Genomic DNA, 20,322 nt, shown 5'->3' with positions numbered 1-20,322 from the left:
ATTTCGTGCAAATCGAAAGATATATAGAGACTTTGGTGTACCATTTACATTAAATCGGACGAATATATATGAGAGCTATATCTAAATCTGAACCGATTTTCACGAAACTTAACACATATCGTTCTAGACCTAATTCATTACGCTGTGCCAAATTTCGTGCAAATCTAGAGATATATAGGGATTTGGTGCACTATTTACATTAAACCGGACGAAAATATATATGGGAGTTATATCTAACTCTGAACCGATTTTTCCCAATATCAATAGGGTTCGTCCTTGGGCGTCCTTGGGCAAAGGAACCATGTGTCTATCTCGCTTCCTTTTGCCTGTTACAAACATATGCACAAAGACATAATACCCTGTACCACAGTGTGGTGAAGGGTATAAAAAGCACTAAATTGGCATTCCAGTTTCTCGGTAAAGAAAATATTACGTTGGGGAAAAGAAATCCATTATTTTTCGGGCAGACAGATTTCTCGTAAAGAATCGATCAAACAATTTTACATTTATGCTCGTTGGAAGGGTATCGCAGTAAAAAAGTTATTTTGCTGTTTTTTGTTCGGTGTATTCAGTTGTGAGTTACAGGGTATTAAAAATGGAAGTGAACAAAGAGAAAATTCGGTACATTTTACAGTTTTTTTTTTTTTTTTTTTTGACAAAGGCGAAAATGCAAGACAGGCGGCTAAAATTGTGAATAATGTAACAGCCAATTATGTGAAATTTTGGTTTCTTAGATACCGTTCAGGGGTTTTTTGATGTTAAAGATGCACCTCAATTCGGTCGTCGCAAATGTCGATATATTTGGAGAAATGCTCGAGAAAAGCCTTTAAAATGGCAACAAATCATACAACAAAACGGTGCATATTTGGCCCAAATCGGACATTCCGAAGCATGATAAATAAAGTCCAATTTCATTTTTATTTCCAAAAGTATAAACTATCAGATAATTTACAATGATATATAAAGGTCCTGACTTTTATAAAGAAATTTTGAATGTACATCAACCAAAATGTGGTGGGTATAATAAGTTCGGCCCGGCCAAGCTTAACCACTCTTGTACTTATTCTTTTAATATATAAAATGTCCATGAATTTTTATTTTCCCCTTATAAAACCATTGATCAGTTTCAGTTATAATCCTATACTAAACCAAATTCTACCGAATTTAATGAAATTTTTTCTTGTTTAAAACCCGATAAGGAAAAGAAGCAGATTAGAAAAAAATCTGCAAAATTTAATTTATACAGGAAACATCTCATACAACATTTTAGCTTACAGTCCTACGAAAAACCCCTTTCAATATCCTAAAAGGATATCTTGTATTTGTTCACTGAAGTGTCGTTAACGCTAAAGTAAATATTTCACTTTTGCGAAATAAAAATAGAAATCCGAATCTCCCAAGTTAAAAAAGGAACGGATTTTTCATTTAAAATAAAATGTGTCTCCCGGGAGCTATTAAACGCTGAAGATAGCAATCTAGCCATAGTGAGTTTTGTGTTTAAGTTTTGCATTCATTCGTTTATGCTCCATACTCCCAAATGGCTGTATCCACTCAGCAATAAAAAAAAAATAGGATGCCCAACAAGAGGTGTGTATGCCATCGAAAAAAATTATATATTTTTCGGCACATAGATATACCGACAAATACACACACAGAAGTGTCTCAATGGATGTATGAGAGTGTGTGTGCCTCTTTCTCTATCTGTATCATGTGATAGTTATGATGGTGGCTGGCGGTGATGATGGCAATGTTGACTTTAGATGGTTTACAGGTGACGCTGTATGAATGACGACCAACCATCCGGCCGACTGACTACCGACGATTACGTCCGACTACTATAATATAGCCAAACGTTCGGTCGTTGAACCACATGTCGTCTTTTGTCCAAAATGCAAACACTTACAGACACATTAACATACACACAAACAAACACTTATACATACATACACACAGTTATATAAATATTTGCATAAATTTAGCATAAAGTCCATTAACATTATTTTTGTTGTTGTTGTGGCTTCTTTTTTCTTGGTATCTGTTGAAGATATTTTTAATCGAATCCTTGTTTAGGTGGCTGGGTGTGAGTTTGGAGGGAGGTAGGGATGCTTTTAGAGCTTCTAGTTAAACTAGTAATCCTTAAATGCTTACCCTCTTTCTGTGTCCTTTTGTCCGGCTGTATTTTTCTTTTCCTTTTAGTGTTCTACTACACAGCGGCTCAGAATTTCAATGGAGCACAGTGACACATATATTATGAGACTGCCGCTACTTCGCGTACTTTTCCTGGTGAGGGGTTGTTAGTAGTAGTAGTAGCAGCGAGGAGGATTAAGCGGTATCCTTTGGGGAGGATTGTATCCGTGTGTATACTCAGACGAAGCAAAAATATTTTTCTTATCACAACTCCAATAACGACAACGGCTACGATGTCGAACAAATGCGCACAACTGCGGCAAATCACTCTCTGCTCGCACTCTCTCAAAAATAAATTCACACAGACACACACTCACAAACACGCAAACAGGACACGAAGGAGTTTCTTATTTCTTTTCTTTTTCACTTTTTTAATTCCTCAAGAAGGAGGGGGGTCGCTATGTGTGCTACGTGATGCGAGTATAGAAAAAACACCACACACACCCGATTCGGTTTGATTTGAATTGAATTTTTTCCGTTTTCGATTTTTTGTTTTTTGGTTCTTGTTTGCTTGGTGTCACACACACACGGGTCCTTCTTTGTGCTTGGTTTTCTTGCCACTTTTTCTCTACAATTTTTTTCTTTTCTCCGAAAAATTTTTGTTGGTATCAAACGTTATTTTATGAAGAAGAAAAACGAAACGAAATTCCTTTATGAAAATGTGGGTAGACAGACAAACCTATTATCGATTCGATTATGAAAACGTAAAAGAATCTTTTTTTCTTTTTTTTTCTTTCCTCTCAAACGACAAATATACCTTTTATATTTATATCTTACACCATAAACTTACAACTTCTTTGGATAACTTTAAGTTTCACACAAAGCTTTTGTTTGAAAAGAATTGATTTTTTTTGTTAATTTTTTTTAGCAGAAGAAAAAATTCCGTTTCCGAATTTCTGTTTCAGTTTCTTTAGAGAGAAAATCCAACTTTATTACTCGACGTTAAAAACTTAACTGATTGTGAGAGCCGTTGGCATTTACCGTTATACCCATATTACTTACATTGCGATACAGTTACTTTTTGGCTTTCTTCTCGCTGTACTCAGTTTGGGGTTTTCTCTATTTCTCTCTTTTGGAAATGCTACAAAGAGCATAGGAATGTATCACAATAAATGTTGCCAACATCGGGTCCATTGGGAAAAATTGGTTAGAATATAATTTCCATATAATTTGTTGGTCGTTTAAATGGGTATTTTTGTCCACATAAAAGTTGGCAAGTAAAAAGGTCATTATATACGGTCGGATCGATATCGCATAAAATGGGTCTGTACTTTTATATGAAAAATGTGTCGCTTTAAATTTTCAGATAGATGGGGTTTAAAGCTCAGAGAAAATTACAGACACTCAGATTGAAAAAATGGGCCAGGAACTTCGACATACCGAAAATAAGGTATGTAAGCTATTAACAAACATGGACCTATATTAAACAATTTGATTCTATATTGAACAATTTCGGCAAATATATTTTTTAAAATTTATGAGACTGAAATGACAATTTACAGGCTTATGGATTAGAAAACGGGGTGAAACCCTTCAAAACATGGTATCGTCCGGTATACCAAATTACAGTCACCTCGGTTCGAAATGTGGCTACAACCTTCAAAATATCGAAATTGGTGACGGACGGACTTTTTATGGCGCGTTATGTCTTAACATACGCCTATATCGACTAACAAACATGGAACTATAATAAAAAATATGATTCTACTTTGAACAATTTTGGCAAATATGTTTTTTCAAAATTCCCGAGACCGAAATGCCAATTTACAGCCTTTTCGATTAGAAAATGCGGCAAAAAAACCTTCAAAATATCTTATCGCTCGGTACACCAAATTACAGCCAACTCCTTTGATAAATGTGGCTTCAATATTCCGAAAATTGGGACGAAACTTTATATGGGGGGTTATGTCAAAACAAAGACCTATATCGACAATTTTCTACGGATGTTATCTTTATCATACTCCGAAAACCGGGATTGCCAAATTTAAGCCACATTGTTGATTTGCGGCAAAACACTTGAAAATATGGAAAATGAGACGGGATCTCACCAAAAATACAGTATGCAAATTACAGCCACTTCTGCTAAAAACAGACGCTAAAATATGAAAATACCGGAAATGGGACTGTGTTAAAACATAGACTTATATCGACAGATTTTGGCAGAGATAATGCGAGAAATGCTTCAAAATACCGAAAATGAGGTGTGACCATTAATTGGAAGTATACCAAAACACGTACCAATAATGTTAATTTTTGTTACGAAGATAAGAAGCCAAAATATCAAATCGGTTAAAAATGTGCTCAAAGTCCTCAAAAAATACCGAATATGTGGGAAGTACAGTGAAGTCTCGATAATGTGAACATCCAAAACAATGAACTCACGATGATGTGAAGTAATTAGTGCCGGGTTTGTTCAGATTTTCGATTCGATCCGCTTATTTACCGCTAATTCCCTATTTTTCAATAGTTTAATGTCAGTTTGAGGGCTACACTCATTTTCAGATATTGTGTTTGCATAAAAATACATCAAGGCAATACCGATATAGACTTCGTGTCTTTGAGAACCATATCTTACATTTGCAGCGAGACTGGATACATTAAGAACCAACTATTTTTGGGCGGTTTCATTACATATGAAGATCCACTTTCTAACCTTAAAATCCATTATTTTTTATATGAACTATAGGACTTGGTCCAAATATGCCCCGTTTTTTTGTATGATTTAAAGGTAACTTCACAACTAACTTCATAGAAGTCCTGCTCTCTAGTTGTCGATTTTAACAATCCTCCCTAGATACCAATTTTTATCATTAAATAAATTTTGCAATATAAAAAAGCATGATAATCGCTTGGTGCGAAGTCCGGACTGTATGGCGAATGCATTAAAACACGCGAACCAAGATCCCAAAGCTTCTGGCGAGTCGCTGTAGATGTGTACGGCCGTTTCTGGTAAATTGTAAATGGTTTAAAACAGTTTTATGGTCGATTTTTAGCTCCTGGGCGATGTTACGACTGCTAACATGCCGATCAACTTCAAACATTTCTCCGATTTTATCGACATTTTCGACGAATGACCTACCTTTCCGAGATGCGTCTTTAACATCAAAAATTCCTGAACGGAAGCTACGAAACCAAAATTGTACATAATTGGCTGTTACATTATCAGAACCATAGACACCATTCACAATTTTAGTTTTTTTTTTACTGCGAAATGTCATTTATCCAACGAGCATAAATCTGAAAATTTTTGATCGATGATACTTTACGAGAAATTTATCGGTACAGCTATCTGCCGGAAAAATAATGGATTTCTCTTTCCCCAACCTAAAATATACGCCCCAGAATACACATTTTTCATACAAAAGTCAGGGTCATCCCCCAAATATTGACCGCTTTTAACAAAAACAATAGGGGCCCTCATTGGCCAGAACCGGTCCTACATGCAAAATTTCGTGAAGATTGGTCCATAAGTGTGACATGTATCGTGTTTACAATTTTTATAGACAGGCAGACGGACACAGATCTACTCAGCTAGTCGAGATATGACGATCGGTATACTTAAAGGTGGTGGCGTTACAAACTATTGGGGCTACACAATGCCATAATACCCTGACAAACATCAAATATTGTCCGATATTTACATATTTCTGTTCTGCTACACATAGAAATCAATAAATGTCTTTATTTACCTTAAAAATTAAGCTAGGATCTTCTAAATGATGAATGTATACTAAACTCGAACTTAAGGGTCAAAAATAGGCGAATTTCAAAAAAAAAATCAAAAGTCCGCCGTTTTGTTAATTTTTGGGCAAAGTCAATAATCCTAGTTCATACGAGACCCAGACATGTTCTCATGGAACTGATAGGGATCAGTGGGATGACACCTTTGTGGACATTACCACACTTTCCATACTAATTATAAAAACAACAAACTGCGATTCTGCCTGATAAAACAAAATGCAAATGGTATCACAACTAACCCGCCAACACTACTGTTCTTCTGGATTCTCAATATACTCGCCGAGGACTTTCGTATCCAAAATGAATTTCCCACATCCCAAGGTACTAAATGATACATCACGTTTAATATGGGCAACCCCAATGAAATAGGATTGGTTCTGATAGATATAGTTTGTGTTTTATGTCCTTATTTATTTATTTTTCCCTGGTATTTATTTATTTTATAATTATTTCACACATTTGGTCAATTTCCAAAAAAAAAAAATTTTGGTAGCAAAACGGCAACCCCAAACACTCTTCGCACACACAAACCCTACAGTGTATAACAATTTCTACCCTTTTTGTTTCTTTTTCGTTTCCTTCCCTTTTTGCCGCTCCGTAATAAGTTTGTAATTTATTTTGGATTCGAACAAATCACTCCAATAATTAATGACAGAGTTTAGTTTTGACGTTCGATTAATTAAAAACTCCAACAGACTCACCGCTCACCGTTGGTTGGTTGGTTGGTTGTCCCGACTGCTAGCTTACAGGTGCATGTGATGGACTTTTGACATTTCCTTTTACACTGGACTAGAGTTAGTTATGTTGTGCGTTCAGTTCAGTTTGTGCCACAATTGGAGCAAATCATTCTCGTTGATGGATGGAGAGCAATTTGCATAACCATGTCGTCGAACAGTACGACGCATGTCACATGGAGAAAACAACAATCAGTGTAGACATTTAGGCAATTTTTTTGAAGAAACTGTTTAGGCGATTTTTGGAAGAGATATAACAGATATTCTAATCAAAACCACTTTTATTTGAAATGGACTCTTTTGATAGTACATCTTCAACTCTTGGCTACATAATTTTTGTCAGAACCGCATCGACAACAGAACAGTATCGGTGTAATGCAAAGGATATAGGGAATAGGCGCATTTTCGAGTTTGATGTGGATTAAACCGGATATTGCGATAGGAGTGTGTTTCAATGTTCGTCGTCCGACTTATCGTCGGCGGAATACGAGACACCTCCGCAGTTTCCTCAACAGCAGTATTCGTCTGTTCTGCTGTTAAACGCCTCGATAATTCATTGAGCCATTAAATTAATATCCTCAACAAAATCAGCGAAATTCTGGAGTGTATGAGTCGAGGATGTATATTGATCTTTTCGATCCAAGAAACCAAGCTAACCGAGAACTAAAGCATAATGCGTTTAAATGGTTCCAACTCTGTACGAGATGCGGAGGGGATATGCATTCACATTACACCATTCTGTCCAGCACATACCTATCTTTCTAGACTTGCTTACTGTATTCATACCGACTATGAAACCGCGTTAAATACCTGATATTAGGTCACTTTTACAGGGTACAGGGGATTTTCAATGCCCTCATGAGTTATTGCATTCCGTCCTCGCCGAGCAAATTAAGAGCTCAACATTTTGCACATAAGGGGAGATTTCCACAGTTCGCCAGATATCACCATAGTCACAACAGGTCTAATCGATGTCGTAACCTGGCAACCAGTAATTTGAGTCAGACCACCTTTCTATCATCGTCTCCGTTAACAGACCCATTGACTTCATAATATCTGAACTCCGTACTTTCCTAAACTATGTGAATGCCGATTGGTTAGGTTTCAGGGATATTTCCTAACGCCGTTTTAGACAGCTGCTCATTCCGTCAGATCCTTGAGAACCTGAGAGAAATTTTTGGAAAAAGTTCACTATTGCTGCCCCATGCTTTATATGTACTTGATGGACGAATACCCGAAGTTAGACCAAATTTCACAGCAGCGACTACGGTATTGGCCAATGAACGTGACGAACGTCGTCGTGCGAGCCTTGAATGATAAGAGAAGTTACTTCTAAAATCAGAAGGCTTGAATGCGAGCACAAAAGAACAATATTTGGCTAGATCACCTGAAGCAATGTAACATTTTGATCGGAACAAGAATGCTAACCATCCAAATCGTTAAGTCCGAACGGAATTTCCACGTTGATGCTTAAGCAACTGGATGAACCTGGAGTTGAGTACTTAACATCAGCCCTCCATTTGTCGATAGTCACCCATATAGTTCCTGAAGCCTGGAAAATAGTGCCCGCCAATTTCACTTCTCTCGATAGCAGCTGAAACACTTGAGGCCCTACACAGTCCATCGACGAGGAGTTTTTTAGTAGCCGGACAACAACATGGATTCCGTAAATTGCACCGCACAACAACAGAAGTCATGCTGGACCTTGACCTATCTAAGGCCCTTGATGAATATGAAAACATCCGCCACTAAATTCAAAGTCACACTGTTCATCATATACACAATCGATCACAAATATATGGAAATGATGACCTCCTTGTTTGGGAAGCGGAGCCCATATAAATCTCCTGTATTTCTATGGGTCAGGCACCCGGTTGTAATGCAACTCCACACCGAGCCAAAACTCAACCCGCGATTTGGTTATAAACCAAATCCAACACGATGCTCCCCCAAGGCCAACATCAACTGCCTGGCTAAATCCGAAGACCTAGAGGCCCTGACACAAGTGCTACCGAAACCTTTGGTCAGGTTCATAGAGGAAGCTATTATAAGTAGAACACGAAACTGTTCGAGACTGGTCACCCACAGATTATAGCCTCTGCCCAGCTTCATAGCTACATTAGAACCAATATTTGTAGGCTCTCTACAATGGAACAATCTCTGAATGGGGATAAAAAGCTAAAGTGATCACCAACATCATACGACATTGGTAGCCACAATGCATTCCACCTCTCCCAAAATTTTTCCACAATCCTGGTAGTACGAAAGCGTGCCTCTGCACTTAGCCGAAACTACTACCATTAGAACTAATAACACATCCACGCAGAACAGTGACCATAACCACTCGTGTATCCGACCCGTCGGATCAAAGAATCAGGACAGTTACTAGACACCATCACGACTATCCAGCCCATCGGACTAGGCACCCGAAAATAACAACCAAAAGTCGTTAGCCAAAAAAAATCCATATAGACGCTTCGGCACCAGCATACAGACACCAGCGATCAACAGCCCCACGTCTTCCCATCGGTCTAAACACCCACACAGGACATTGACCATAAACACTCGTGTATCCGGCCCATCAAATCAAACACTCTGTGCAGTGACCACTTGGGCAGTTGAAGTGAAACTCCAGCTGAATATAACGGCCGATGGGGAGCAGATTTAAATCGCCCTTGAAAGGAACTGCTGCTAACGATCACCTGAGAAGTAGGAACAAGGCTGGCCGGCAACCCTTGGGGTTGCTGTCAAGAACACGGCATATAAAGTAATAGACTGGTCAGTGATGTGCCGTGCGACGTCAGAGAGGTTTGCGAGTACAAGTGATACAATAATATTCTGGCCTAACTTAGAAGTGCAATAGGGGTTCTCCTCAAGACACCGGTGAACCGTCTTCATGAGTAGGTGATGATCATACCCGTTTATCGTCGGGAATACTCTTCATCCGCTTAGGCTCGTCAGGAGAGGTCTTCATGATCTATAGAGAGAGGTCAGAAATGTGAAGCTCTAGATCAACAGGACTATCTGGCAGGTCTGAATAGCATTTATACAGATGTAGTCGCCCAGGCCGTATGCCAATATTATTCAGCATACATAGAACAACAGAGGAGAATCAGAATGCATATAACCAAAATGACACTTCTTCGTGTGAAGAAGCAGAAATGAATACGTTTTTCTTATATGTCGGGACAAATTCCGATGCAAGGGACAAATATCTGTATAGGTAATATTCCAATAAGTTCGTGGTTGATTGCAATTCCTCAAATTTTCTAATCGTTATATACACTGGTAGCTGGTTGACAATTCGGAGTGTGATAAAAATAGATTTTTTTCGGGAAGTATTTTTTAAATGTTCCCAAGATTTGGATGCGTGGATTTTTAAAGAATACATTTTTGAAACATGACCTTAGACGTGAGTTTTTAAAGAAGATTTTTTCTGACTTAGGCGTGGATTTTTAAAGATTTTTTTTTTGACTTAGGCTTGGATTTTTAAAGAAGATTTTTTTTTGACTTAGGCGTGGATTTTTAAAGAAGATTTTTCTGACTTAGGCGTGGATTTTTAAAGATTTTTTTTTTTTTGACTTAGGCTTGGATTTTTAAAAAAGATTTTTTCTGAATTAGGCGTGGATTTTTTCTGACTTAGGCTTGGATTTTTAAAAAAGATTTTTTCTGAATTAGGCGTGGATTTTTTCTGACTTAGGCGTGGACTTTTAAAGAAGATTTTTTTCTGACTTAGGCGTGGACTTTTAACGAAAATTTTTTCTGACTTAGGTGTGGATTTTTAAAGAAGATTTTTTCTGACTTAGGCGTGGATTTTTAAAGAAGATTTTTTCTGACTTAGGCGTGGACTTTTAAAGAAGATTTTTTTCTGACTTAGGCTTGGATTTTTAAAAAAAAAAATTTTTCTGAGGCACATTCTTTGGCGTGGATTTTTTAAGAAGATTTTTTCTGACTTAGGCGTGGATTTTTAAAGAAGATTTTTTTTTTGACTTAGGCGTGGATTTTTAAAAAAGATTTTTTTTCTGAGGCACATTCTTTGGCGTGGATTTTTTAAGAAAATTTTTTTTCTGAGGCACATTCTTTGGCGTGGATTTTTTAAGAAAATTTTTTTTCTGACTTAGGCGTGGATTTTTAAAGAAGATTTTTTTTTTTGACTTAGCCGTGGATTTTTAAAAAAGATTTTTTTTCTGAGGCACATTCTTTGGCATGGATTTTTTAAGAAGATTTTTTTGTCTCCTAAATGCACATTTACCTCCTGCTGATTTTCTATATATTAAACCTATGACCTATTTCCAACAGGTCTTCTATAAGTAGAAAGAAACATTATAGATGGAGGCCTCTTCTGATAGAACACCACATGTCTCCCCAAAATTTATTACTAATTAAACTCATATATCATGGTGTACGTTCGTCGAATGTCAAGAGTACGAAAATGTTCGAAAACGATATATCCATTAATCCAACATACGTTCAAATAAACATAATAAAGAAAACAACAAAAAATAATTTTCTATAATTACACACATACTTATAAAAATCCAAACGAAGTCAAACATCCAAAGGACTTCCGCATCATAGGATATATCAATGGCAATGGCTTTTGGCCTATCAACTACCCATATTTTTGTCACAAGAAATCCTCAATAATCTCGTTATGTCATTGAGTGTGAGGGTCTGTGTGAGTATGCGTGTATATCGTCGTAACGACGACTGACATCAAAAAAACTCCACGACCAGTAGTCTGTGCAAGCAAGCATAAATCGATGAATTACTTCCTTCATTTTTTCTTCCTTTTTTTTCATTACATTTGTTGTTGCTGTTGTTGTGGAATAAACATTACATTTGTTGTTGCTGTTTTTATTGATTGTGGACTTATTGTTGTTTTTGTAGTATTGTTGATGGCAATTGCTTTTTATATATAAATGGCGAATGTTGAGGTATATTTGAAGGTTATATAGTACTTATTGATGTTTATAAACCACCCCTATCTCAATTCTTTATTTTTAAGATTTTAAATGGGCTGGTACATGAATACCAATGCTTGTTAAGGTTTGTAACTTTGCACATATATATTTGAAGATTTAAAGAGGAAGAAAAATAATTTACAAAAAATTTTTGTTGTTGTCTTGTTGTTGTTTTTTGTGATTAAAGAAAAGTCCTTATTTTTGATGGCGGGCATGATAACTCCTCACTGGAACATCGGAATCCGAAAATTCCAACGGTATTACAAAGAGTACATGTCTGGCTCTCGTATGAACTAGGATTATAGACTTCGCTCTAAAATTAACAAAATGGCGGACCTTTGAAAAAATATTTTTGGAAAATCGCCGATTTTTGACCAAAAACCAAGGTAAAAAATAAGGAAGATCTTCACCGATTGGCTTTATCCTAGTTCATACGATAGCGATACACTCACAGAGAAACGTGTCAAAATTTGAAATCGATTGGGTTATTAGTTTTTGAGTTATCGTGCCCGCCATTCGCTAAAGAGAAAAACGCGTTTAAAGTTTGAGAAGCCCTTTAGTCGTCACTTGATGCTGACACAATAAATCGGCTATATCTTCGAGAGTTCTTGAGATTTTCACTTGAAATTTTGTGGGGACATTCTTGAATTAGTGTAGATTCGAATTAAATCTAAAAAAATTTTGACCCATTAACTTCCATCTAATTCGTGGCCTTCCCCTTCTACGGGAACCATCAGTAGGCTCGCTTTTATATGCCTTTTGAGCTGAGGCATTCTCATTCATTCGCACAACATGGCCTAGCCAGCGTAGTCGCTGCAGCTCAATACGACTGACTATGTCGATGTCTGGGTATAAATTGTAAAGCTCGTGGTTCATTCGACGCCAATATTCACCGTCGACGCAGATCGGCCCCTAGATCTTTCGGAGTATTTTTCTTTTTTAAAAACACCCCAAGAGCTGCGCAAGTACCCATGCTTCAGATCCATAGCACTGGTAGTACCAGCGTCTTGTAAAGTGTGAGTTTCGTCTGGGGGGAGGTGGTCTTCTTTCTAAACTGCTTACTTAGACCATAGTAGCATCTGTTGGCCATCACTATCCTTCTCCGAATTTCAAAACTGATGTCATTCGTTTTATTTATGGCGGTACCAAGGTATATAAAATCTTTGACTACCTCGAAGCTGTAGTTCTCAAGTTCCACAGTTGGTCCGAGTCTACTGGACGTCTTGCGCGTTGATACCGTCAGCTTGGTCTTTTCGCCGTTTACTGCCAGACCCACATTGGCAGACTCCTTTTCAATTTGTTCAAAGGTAGCTGTTACCGCTCGCAATGTTCGACCAATTATATCGATGTCATCGGCGTAGGCGAGTAACTGGTGTTGTTTGTCGTATGACCTTTTCCAGCAGGTTGTTAAAAAGATCACACGACAAACTGTCACCTTGTCTGAATCCTCGTTCGGTATTGAAGGGTCCCGATAGGTCCTTTTCTACTTTAACTGCTGACCTTGTGCCACTATCCTGCATAGCCGAATTAATTTTGCAGGAATACCATACACAGACATGGCTTTAAACACCTCTGGACGGATAGGGATGTCGAATGCGGCTTTATAGTCGACAAATAGGTGTATGTGTCAATGTGTTTTTCGTGGGTCTTTTCCAGGATTTGGCGCAGAGTGAAAATCTGGTCAATGGTGGATTTGCCAGGTCTGAAGCCGCATTGGTATGGTCCAATGATGACATTGACCATCGTTCACACAGCACACTGGATAGCACTTTATATGCGATGGGAAGGAGACTTATTCCTCTATAGTTGGCACGGGACACAGGATGCTGAGGTTCCAATCATTGGGCATGCATTCCTCTAGCCAAATTGTACTAATCAGCTGGTGCATGCTCCTGACCAGCATCTGGCCACCAATCTTGAATAGTTCGGCTGGTAACCCATCGGCTCCTGCTACTTTATTGTTCTTGAGCCGTTTAATTGCTTTTATGACCTGATCTTGGCTAGGTGGTATACATTCTATACCATCATCTCTTATTGGTTCTGGGGTATCTTCTTCAATGCCACTATTTGATACCAGAAGCTTTTCAAAACGATCCTTCCAGATCCTCAACACGTTGTCTGTATCTGTCACCAGGTTTCCTTCTTCATTTATACAGGAGGATGTGCCTGCAACAAAGCCTTCGGTTTAGTCGTTGGTAGAATTTCCGGACTTAATTCTGACTCCTGTACATCTCGATTTGCTCACGCCCACGTATTTTCTTGTTCTTTCTTCTTTTTCTGAAAACACGTTTCTCCTCTCTCCTTTTCTCCCGATAATTTTCCATCACGTTACTTGTTGCTACTGTCTGCAGGGTTGCCCTATACTCTGCCTTTTTCACATCAGTAGCATTATGACACACCTGATAGTACCATGGGTTTCTTGTTGGTGGTTTGTGGTACCCAAGTGTTGCTTTTGCTGCAGTTTGTAGGGAGTGGGCAATTCTTTGCCATTGTGCTTCTATACTATTATCGGGACAAGAAGTGCTTTCATCAAGCAGGTGGGTAAGTTGAGCGGAGTAGGCCTTGGCTACCTGTTGTGTTTGCAGCTTTTCGACGTCGACTTTCCGTGTTGTGTTAGATCGCCAATGTTTCCTAGGCAAAAAATGAATTTTAAAAAATCCTCGCCTATGTCTACTAGGCAAAAATGAATTTGAAAAATCCACGCCTATGTTGACACCTTGAAAACAACATTCCTAGGCAAAAATAACCAACGGTTAAACGCGTCGCATAGTGGTGGGAATGTAGTATCTCTCTGGCTTACCTTTTCATTGCAACTGCGATCATGTAGCTCATCTCGAAAGAGAAATTAATAAAAACAAAATATGTTTGCCTGTGTAAAATATTTACGTATTTCTCCAATGGGGGCATTTGAACTCATAACAAATATTCGGCGAAAATTTTCGGACCTTATCAATTAATTGTTCCAAAAAAAATGAATGCCTGTGAAGAATATAAAAATCTTGCAAATTATAAAAATGATTCATTATCACGCGAGTTGCTAAAGTAACCACCACATCCCACGAAGAAGATGAGCAGATTTCAAAGACCCTTAGTTCGGATTCTAATTTTTATTGGAATTATTTGGTTACAGTGCCCCTGTAGCCAAGCTGAGGAAACCCAACCAATTAAATGTGGCCAACGAAATAAGGAAGGTGTTCTGGGAGCCCTCAATTTCGCCATTCCTCCCTCTGGCCCCCCAGGTGAAAGTAAATTTGGAGAATTTCCCTGGACCATTGACATTACAAATAATCAGAGATTGCTGTGTGCCGGTTCTCTCATACATCCCAAAGTTGTACTAACTGCAGGTCAATGCCTATTGCGACAAATTGATAATAAAAATTTAACAATTCGCGCTGGCCTTTGGGATCGCGAAGACAACAATGAACGCTACCCTTATCAAGTGCGATCAATTGAAAAGTTCATCATTCATCCGAAGATGGCTGCACGAAAATACGACATAGCTTTGGTGATAGTTAATGAATCATTTGTGTTGGCAGATCATATCAACACCGTGTGTTTGCCTCCAGCGGACTATGTGACACCCAATGGAACGCTGTGCTATGCCACCGGTTGGGGTAGACAATCAATGTTTGGTGATATAAGTCGCAGAATGAAGCCTGTAACGTTGACAAGTTTAACGGGGGAGATTTGTGAGAGAGAAATGAATACACAATTACATAGTTCAGTGATATGTGGCTTGGGGCAAAATGGCAATGATACATGTGCTGGCGATTCTGGTGCGCCGCTGGTAAGTCGTATCGAAGCGGAGGAGGAAATTTATCATCAAATTGGAATCACGTCTTTTGGTGCGGCATGTTTTGCTGGCATTCCCGGGGGTTATACCAATGTTGCCCGACTACGAGGATGGATTGATTCGCAGATGAGAGAACATGGACTGGAAACCTCAACCTACACATATGAGTAAAATATATGGAACTACTTATCATTTTTTAATTTGATATAATATTTGTAAATGCAAATAAATAAAAATTAAACCAGTAAGGAAAGTAGTAAAGTCGGACGGGGCCGACTATATGATACCCTTCACCACTATGGGTATATTAAACAAATATCCAAATCTGAACCAATTTAAACAAAACTTGCCATAAGCTAGATTCCTCTAACTTCGGTACGTTGTGCAATATTTTGTGACAATCGGCGTAACTTTGTGTTTTTTGTGCCCCCCTTTACATCAAATCGTAAAAAATCTTTATGGGAGCTTTATCTAAATCTGAGCCGATTTTCACGAAACTTAGCACACATCATTCAACTCTTATTTCAGTACGCCATGCAAAATTTCCTGCAAATCGAAAAATATATAGGGACTTTGGAAAATATATATGGGAGCTCTATCTAAATCTGGGCCGATTTCAGGAAACTTAACACACATCATTCTACACCTTATTCAGTGCGCTGTGCCAAATTTCGTGCAAATCGAAAGATAAATAGGGACTTTGGTACACCATTTACATTAAATCGGACGACTATATAAATGGGAGCTATATCTAAATCTGGACCGATTTTCAGGAAACTTAACACAAAACATTCTAGACCTTATTCAGTACGATATAGGGACTTTGGTACACCATTTACATTAAATCGGGCGAAACTATATATGGGAGCATATCTAAATCTGAACCGATTTTCTCTAATTTCAATAGGGTTCGTCCTTGGGTCAAATAAGTGAACTGTGCCAAATTTCACCCAAATCGGATTTTAAATGCGACCTGTACTTTATTTACAATTTAATATCAACAGACGGACGGACTTACATGCATAAATCGACTCAGAAAGCGATTCTATGCATATTCTCAAAAGGAACCATGGGTCTATCTCGATTTCTTTTGCCAGTTACAAACATATGCACAAAGACATAATACCCTGTACGACAGTGTGGTGAAGGGTATAATTATCAATGCGTGCTTTCATGGTTATTACTTGAAAGTTTGGTATTGTAAATGGAGTATATAAGTCCACGTTTTCTTTTTGCTCCCATATATCGAAAGATATTTAGCGACTTTGGGGCACCATTTACATGAAATCGGACGAAACTTTATATGGGAGCTATATCTAAATCTGGACCGATTTTCTCCAAACTTGGCATACATCACTCTAGGCTTAATTCAGCACGTTATACCAAATTTCGTGCAAATCAAAAGATATATAGGAACTTTGGGGCACCATTTACATGAAATCGGACGAAACTATATATGGGAGCTATATCTAAATCTGGACCGATTTCCACGAAACTTGGCAGACATCATTCTAAACCTAAATGATTAGGCTGTACCAAATTTCGTGCAAATCGAAAGATATATAGGGACCGTTTACATTAAATTGGTTAAATATATATATATATATATATGGGAGCTATATCTAAATCTGAACCGATTTTTCCCAATTTCAATAGGGTTCGTCCTTGGGCCAAATAAGTCACATGTGCCAAATTTCATCCAAATCGGATCATAAATGCGACCTGTACTTTGTTCACAAAAATACATGGACGGACGGGTGGACAGACGGACATGCATAAATCGACTCAGAAAGTGATTCTATGCATATTCTCAAAAGGAACAATGGGTCTATCTCGATTCCTTTTGCTTGTTGCAAACATATGCACAAAGACATAATACCCTGCACCACAGTGTGGTGGAATAAAAAATGAATTTAAGGGGACCCCCCATTCTCGGGGTCAAAAAATTTTTTGATTTAATTCGAATCTACACTAATTCAAGAATGTCCCTACAAAATTTCAGTATCTCAAGAACTCTTGAAGATATAGCCGATTTATTGTGTCAGCATGAAGTGATGGCTAAAGGGCTTCTCAAACTTTAAACGCGTTTTTCTCTTTTGCGAATGGCGGGCACGATAACTCAAAAACTAATAACCCAATCGATTCCAAATTTTTACACGTTTCTCTGTGAGTGTATAGCTATCGTATAAACTAGGATAAAGCCAATCGGTGAAGATCTTCCTTATTTTTTAACTTGGTTTTTGGTAAAAAATCGGCTATTTTCTAAAAATATTTTTTCAAAGGTCCGCCATTTTGTTAAGTTTAGAGCGAATTCAATAATTCTAGTTTATTCGAGAGCCAGACATGTACCCTTTCCAACACCGTTGGAATTTTCGGATTCCGATGTTCCAGTGAGGAGTTATCATGCCCGCCATCAAAAATAAGGACTTTTCTTCAATCACAAAAAACAAGAACAAGACAACAACAAAAATTTTTTGTAAATTATTTTTCTTTCTTTTTAAATCTTCAAATAAAATTGTGCAAAGTTACAAACCTTAACAAGCATTGGTATTCATTTACCAGCCCATTTAAAATCTTAAAAATAAAAAATTGAGAATGAGGGGGGTTCCCTTAAAAAAATCCACGCCTATGACTACCGAATTTCAAATTAATCCAGGACTATGAATTTTCGAAAAAAAACATAATTTTAAAAAATCCAGGCCTATCGCGATTAGATTTTTTTTAATGTACGCCTATGGCTACTGAATACAAATTAATTTTAAAAAATCATACGTATGGCTGCTAGGAAAATAATAAATTAAAAAAAATTCAAGCCTATAGCTAATGAACAAACAAATATGGATATTATAAATATTTAAAAAAATATGGATTTTATTAAAAAACCATGCTATTAAAAAAACAATTAAAAAACTTCAATATTCATTTATTTAAAATTCGTGAAGCAGAAAATATGTTATTTAAAAAATCTAATTTATTAAAATGTTCTCGGCTATTTGTACTAGTAAAATAATTTTTAAAAAACCGCTACTACTAGAAAAAAAATTATATCTTAAAAATATATGTTTATGGATACTGGAAAAGGGATTTTTTTAATCTGCACTTACATCTATTAAAAACATCATATTTCTTTAGTCAAAAAATAATAAGAAATACGTAATTAAAAAACCTATAATAAATATTATAAATCATTTTTATAAATATCTTTGGAAATTCTTTTAAACGTTTGAAAAATATTCATAAAATCCACAACATCCATTTATTGTACCGGAATACAAAAAATATGCAAGCGCCATCTAACGTTGAAATTTGACATTTAGAAAACTTAACGAATGATTTTATATTCTTAACGACTAATGTCATGTTACCATATTTTGTGGTTTTCCTGCTAAGGTTCTATGATATGATGGTAAATCTCAGAGAGCGCCACCTGCTGGTAGTGATGTTATTTATTAATATCTTGACGTACCCTGTTAAGGTTGTTAACCACACTTAACGATTACAGAATGTTGCCACTAGCTTCAATGAAAATGTTGAAGATAATTATTTTTAGCTAAACAAATATAGAAATTGATATCCACAGTCCAATAAAATGGCTGTGTGCAGATACGTTATCTAAAAAGATAAAATATAAGTTCCACAAAATAAAAATTCAAAATTTGAATAGTACTACATACAGTAAAAACTCGCTAATCCGGATAATTGATTGCAGACCCCAATCCGGATTACCGAGATTTCCGGATTATCGAGTTTTATTAATTGGTTTAAATTTATATTAATTTGGTGATAATTTAAGTATTTTTATGTTTTTATTAAAAATGAAAATTATTCATTTCAAAAATATGAACTTTGAATATAATAGGTACCATTTTCAATTAAATTTGCAACGATTTTTTTATTAAAATAAAAAGTAACGTATCTTTACAATCCGGATTTTTGAGTCAAATAGGTCAATCAATCCGGATTATAGGATACGCAATGGGTTGTGAAATGCAGTCCGGATTACCGAATAATCCGGATTGTCGAGGTCCGGATTATCAAGTTTATACTGTATCTATTTTGTCCATGTAGTAATCAAATTTTATTAGCATTAAAATTATATCGCTCATTTGCAATAAAACTCAAAAAAATCGATTTTGCAGAAAATGCATTTTAAATTTTTAATTTACTCACACTTTATATGGGACAGAGGAACTTCTATAGCTTCTCAATTATAGTGTGTGAGATATATTCATATGAATTTTTTACACAACATGAGTTCTATTATAGCGAACAATCGTGCATCATTAACTCGAAAATCGGGTTTTGTGAGTTATGCCTCTCTTGCAGCAAATGAGTGATATGTTTAATCGATTACTTTAAACCGTTCCATGACTAGTATTTTTATTATCTGAGGAAGTGCCGGGTAAAAGAGGAAAAGATCAATGAAACCAGATATAGTTTTCTTGTCCTTGAGGATGCTACTTAAAAAATAATGAGGGACCTTTTTTGTGTAGAATATTTGTAGTAATTGGTTTACGGTTCCAGAAAATGAGAACGAAAAACGCAAAAAGGAACCAGTATGGAAAGTAGTAAAGTTGGACTTCGCCGACTATATTATACCCTTCACCACTTTGGGTATATTCTACATATGTAACCAACAGACGTCGGGTTTTTGTTATATATCTATATCTGAACCGATTTCAGGGAAACTTGCCAGAGACGTATGTATATTACTTCAGTACGTTGTGTCAATTGGTCTATCTATGGACCTTTTCACGAAGCTTAGCAACATAATTCTAGACTTGATTCAGTACGCTATGCCAAAATTCGTGCAAATGAAAAGATTTCCAGGGACTTTGGTGCACCATTTATCTAAAATCGGAAGAAACTATATATGGGAGCTATATCTAAATCTGAACCGATT

At 36.9% G+C, this 20,322-nt stretch overlaps 1 protein-coding gene across 1 annotated transcript in view; it reads left to right on the top strand.

The window, feature by feature from the left end:
* The window catches only part of LOC133337182 (phenoloxidase-activating factor 2-like), a 30,947-nt gene extending 15,357 nt beyond the window's left edge, over positions 1-15,590 (top strand). Inside the window, exon 3 of the mRNA XM_061545436.1 lies at positions 14,757-15,590. Coding sequence (XP_061401420.1) covers positions 14,757-15,590 — 834 coding nt within the window. The remainder of the gene's footprint in view (positions 1-14,756) is intronic.
* Positions 15,591-20,322: the final 4,732 nt, after the last annotated feature.

Source organism: Musca vetustissima, unplaced genomic scaffold, assembly GCF_032173495.1.
Source record: "Musca vetustissima isolate MV318-11 ecotype Yass unplaced genomic scaffold, APGP_CSIRO_Mvet_v1 utg25102, whole genome shotgun sequence".
In the NCBI taxonomy this organism is placed as follows: Eukaryota; Metazoa; Arthropoda; class Insecta; order Diptera; family Muscidae; genus Musca; species Musca vetustissima.
The sequence above is the reverse complement of the archived record's forward strand: the minus strand, read 5'-3'. Positions and strand labels throughout refer to the sequence as shown.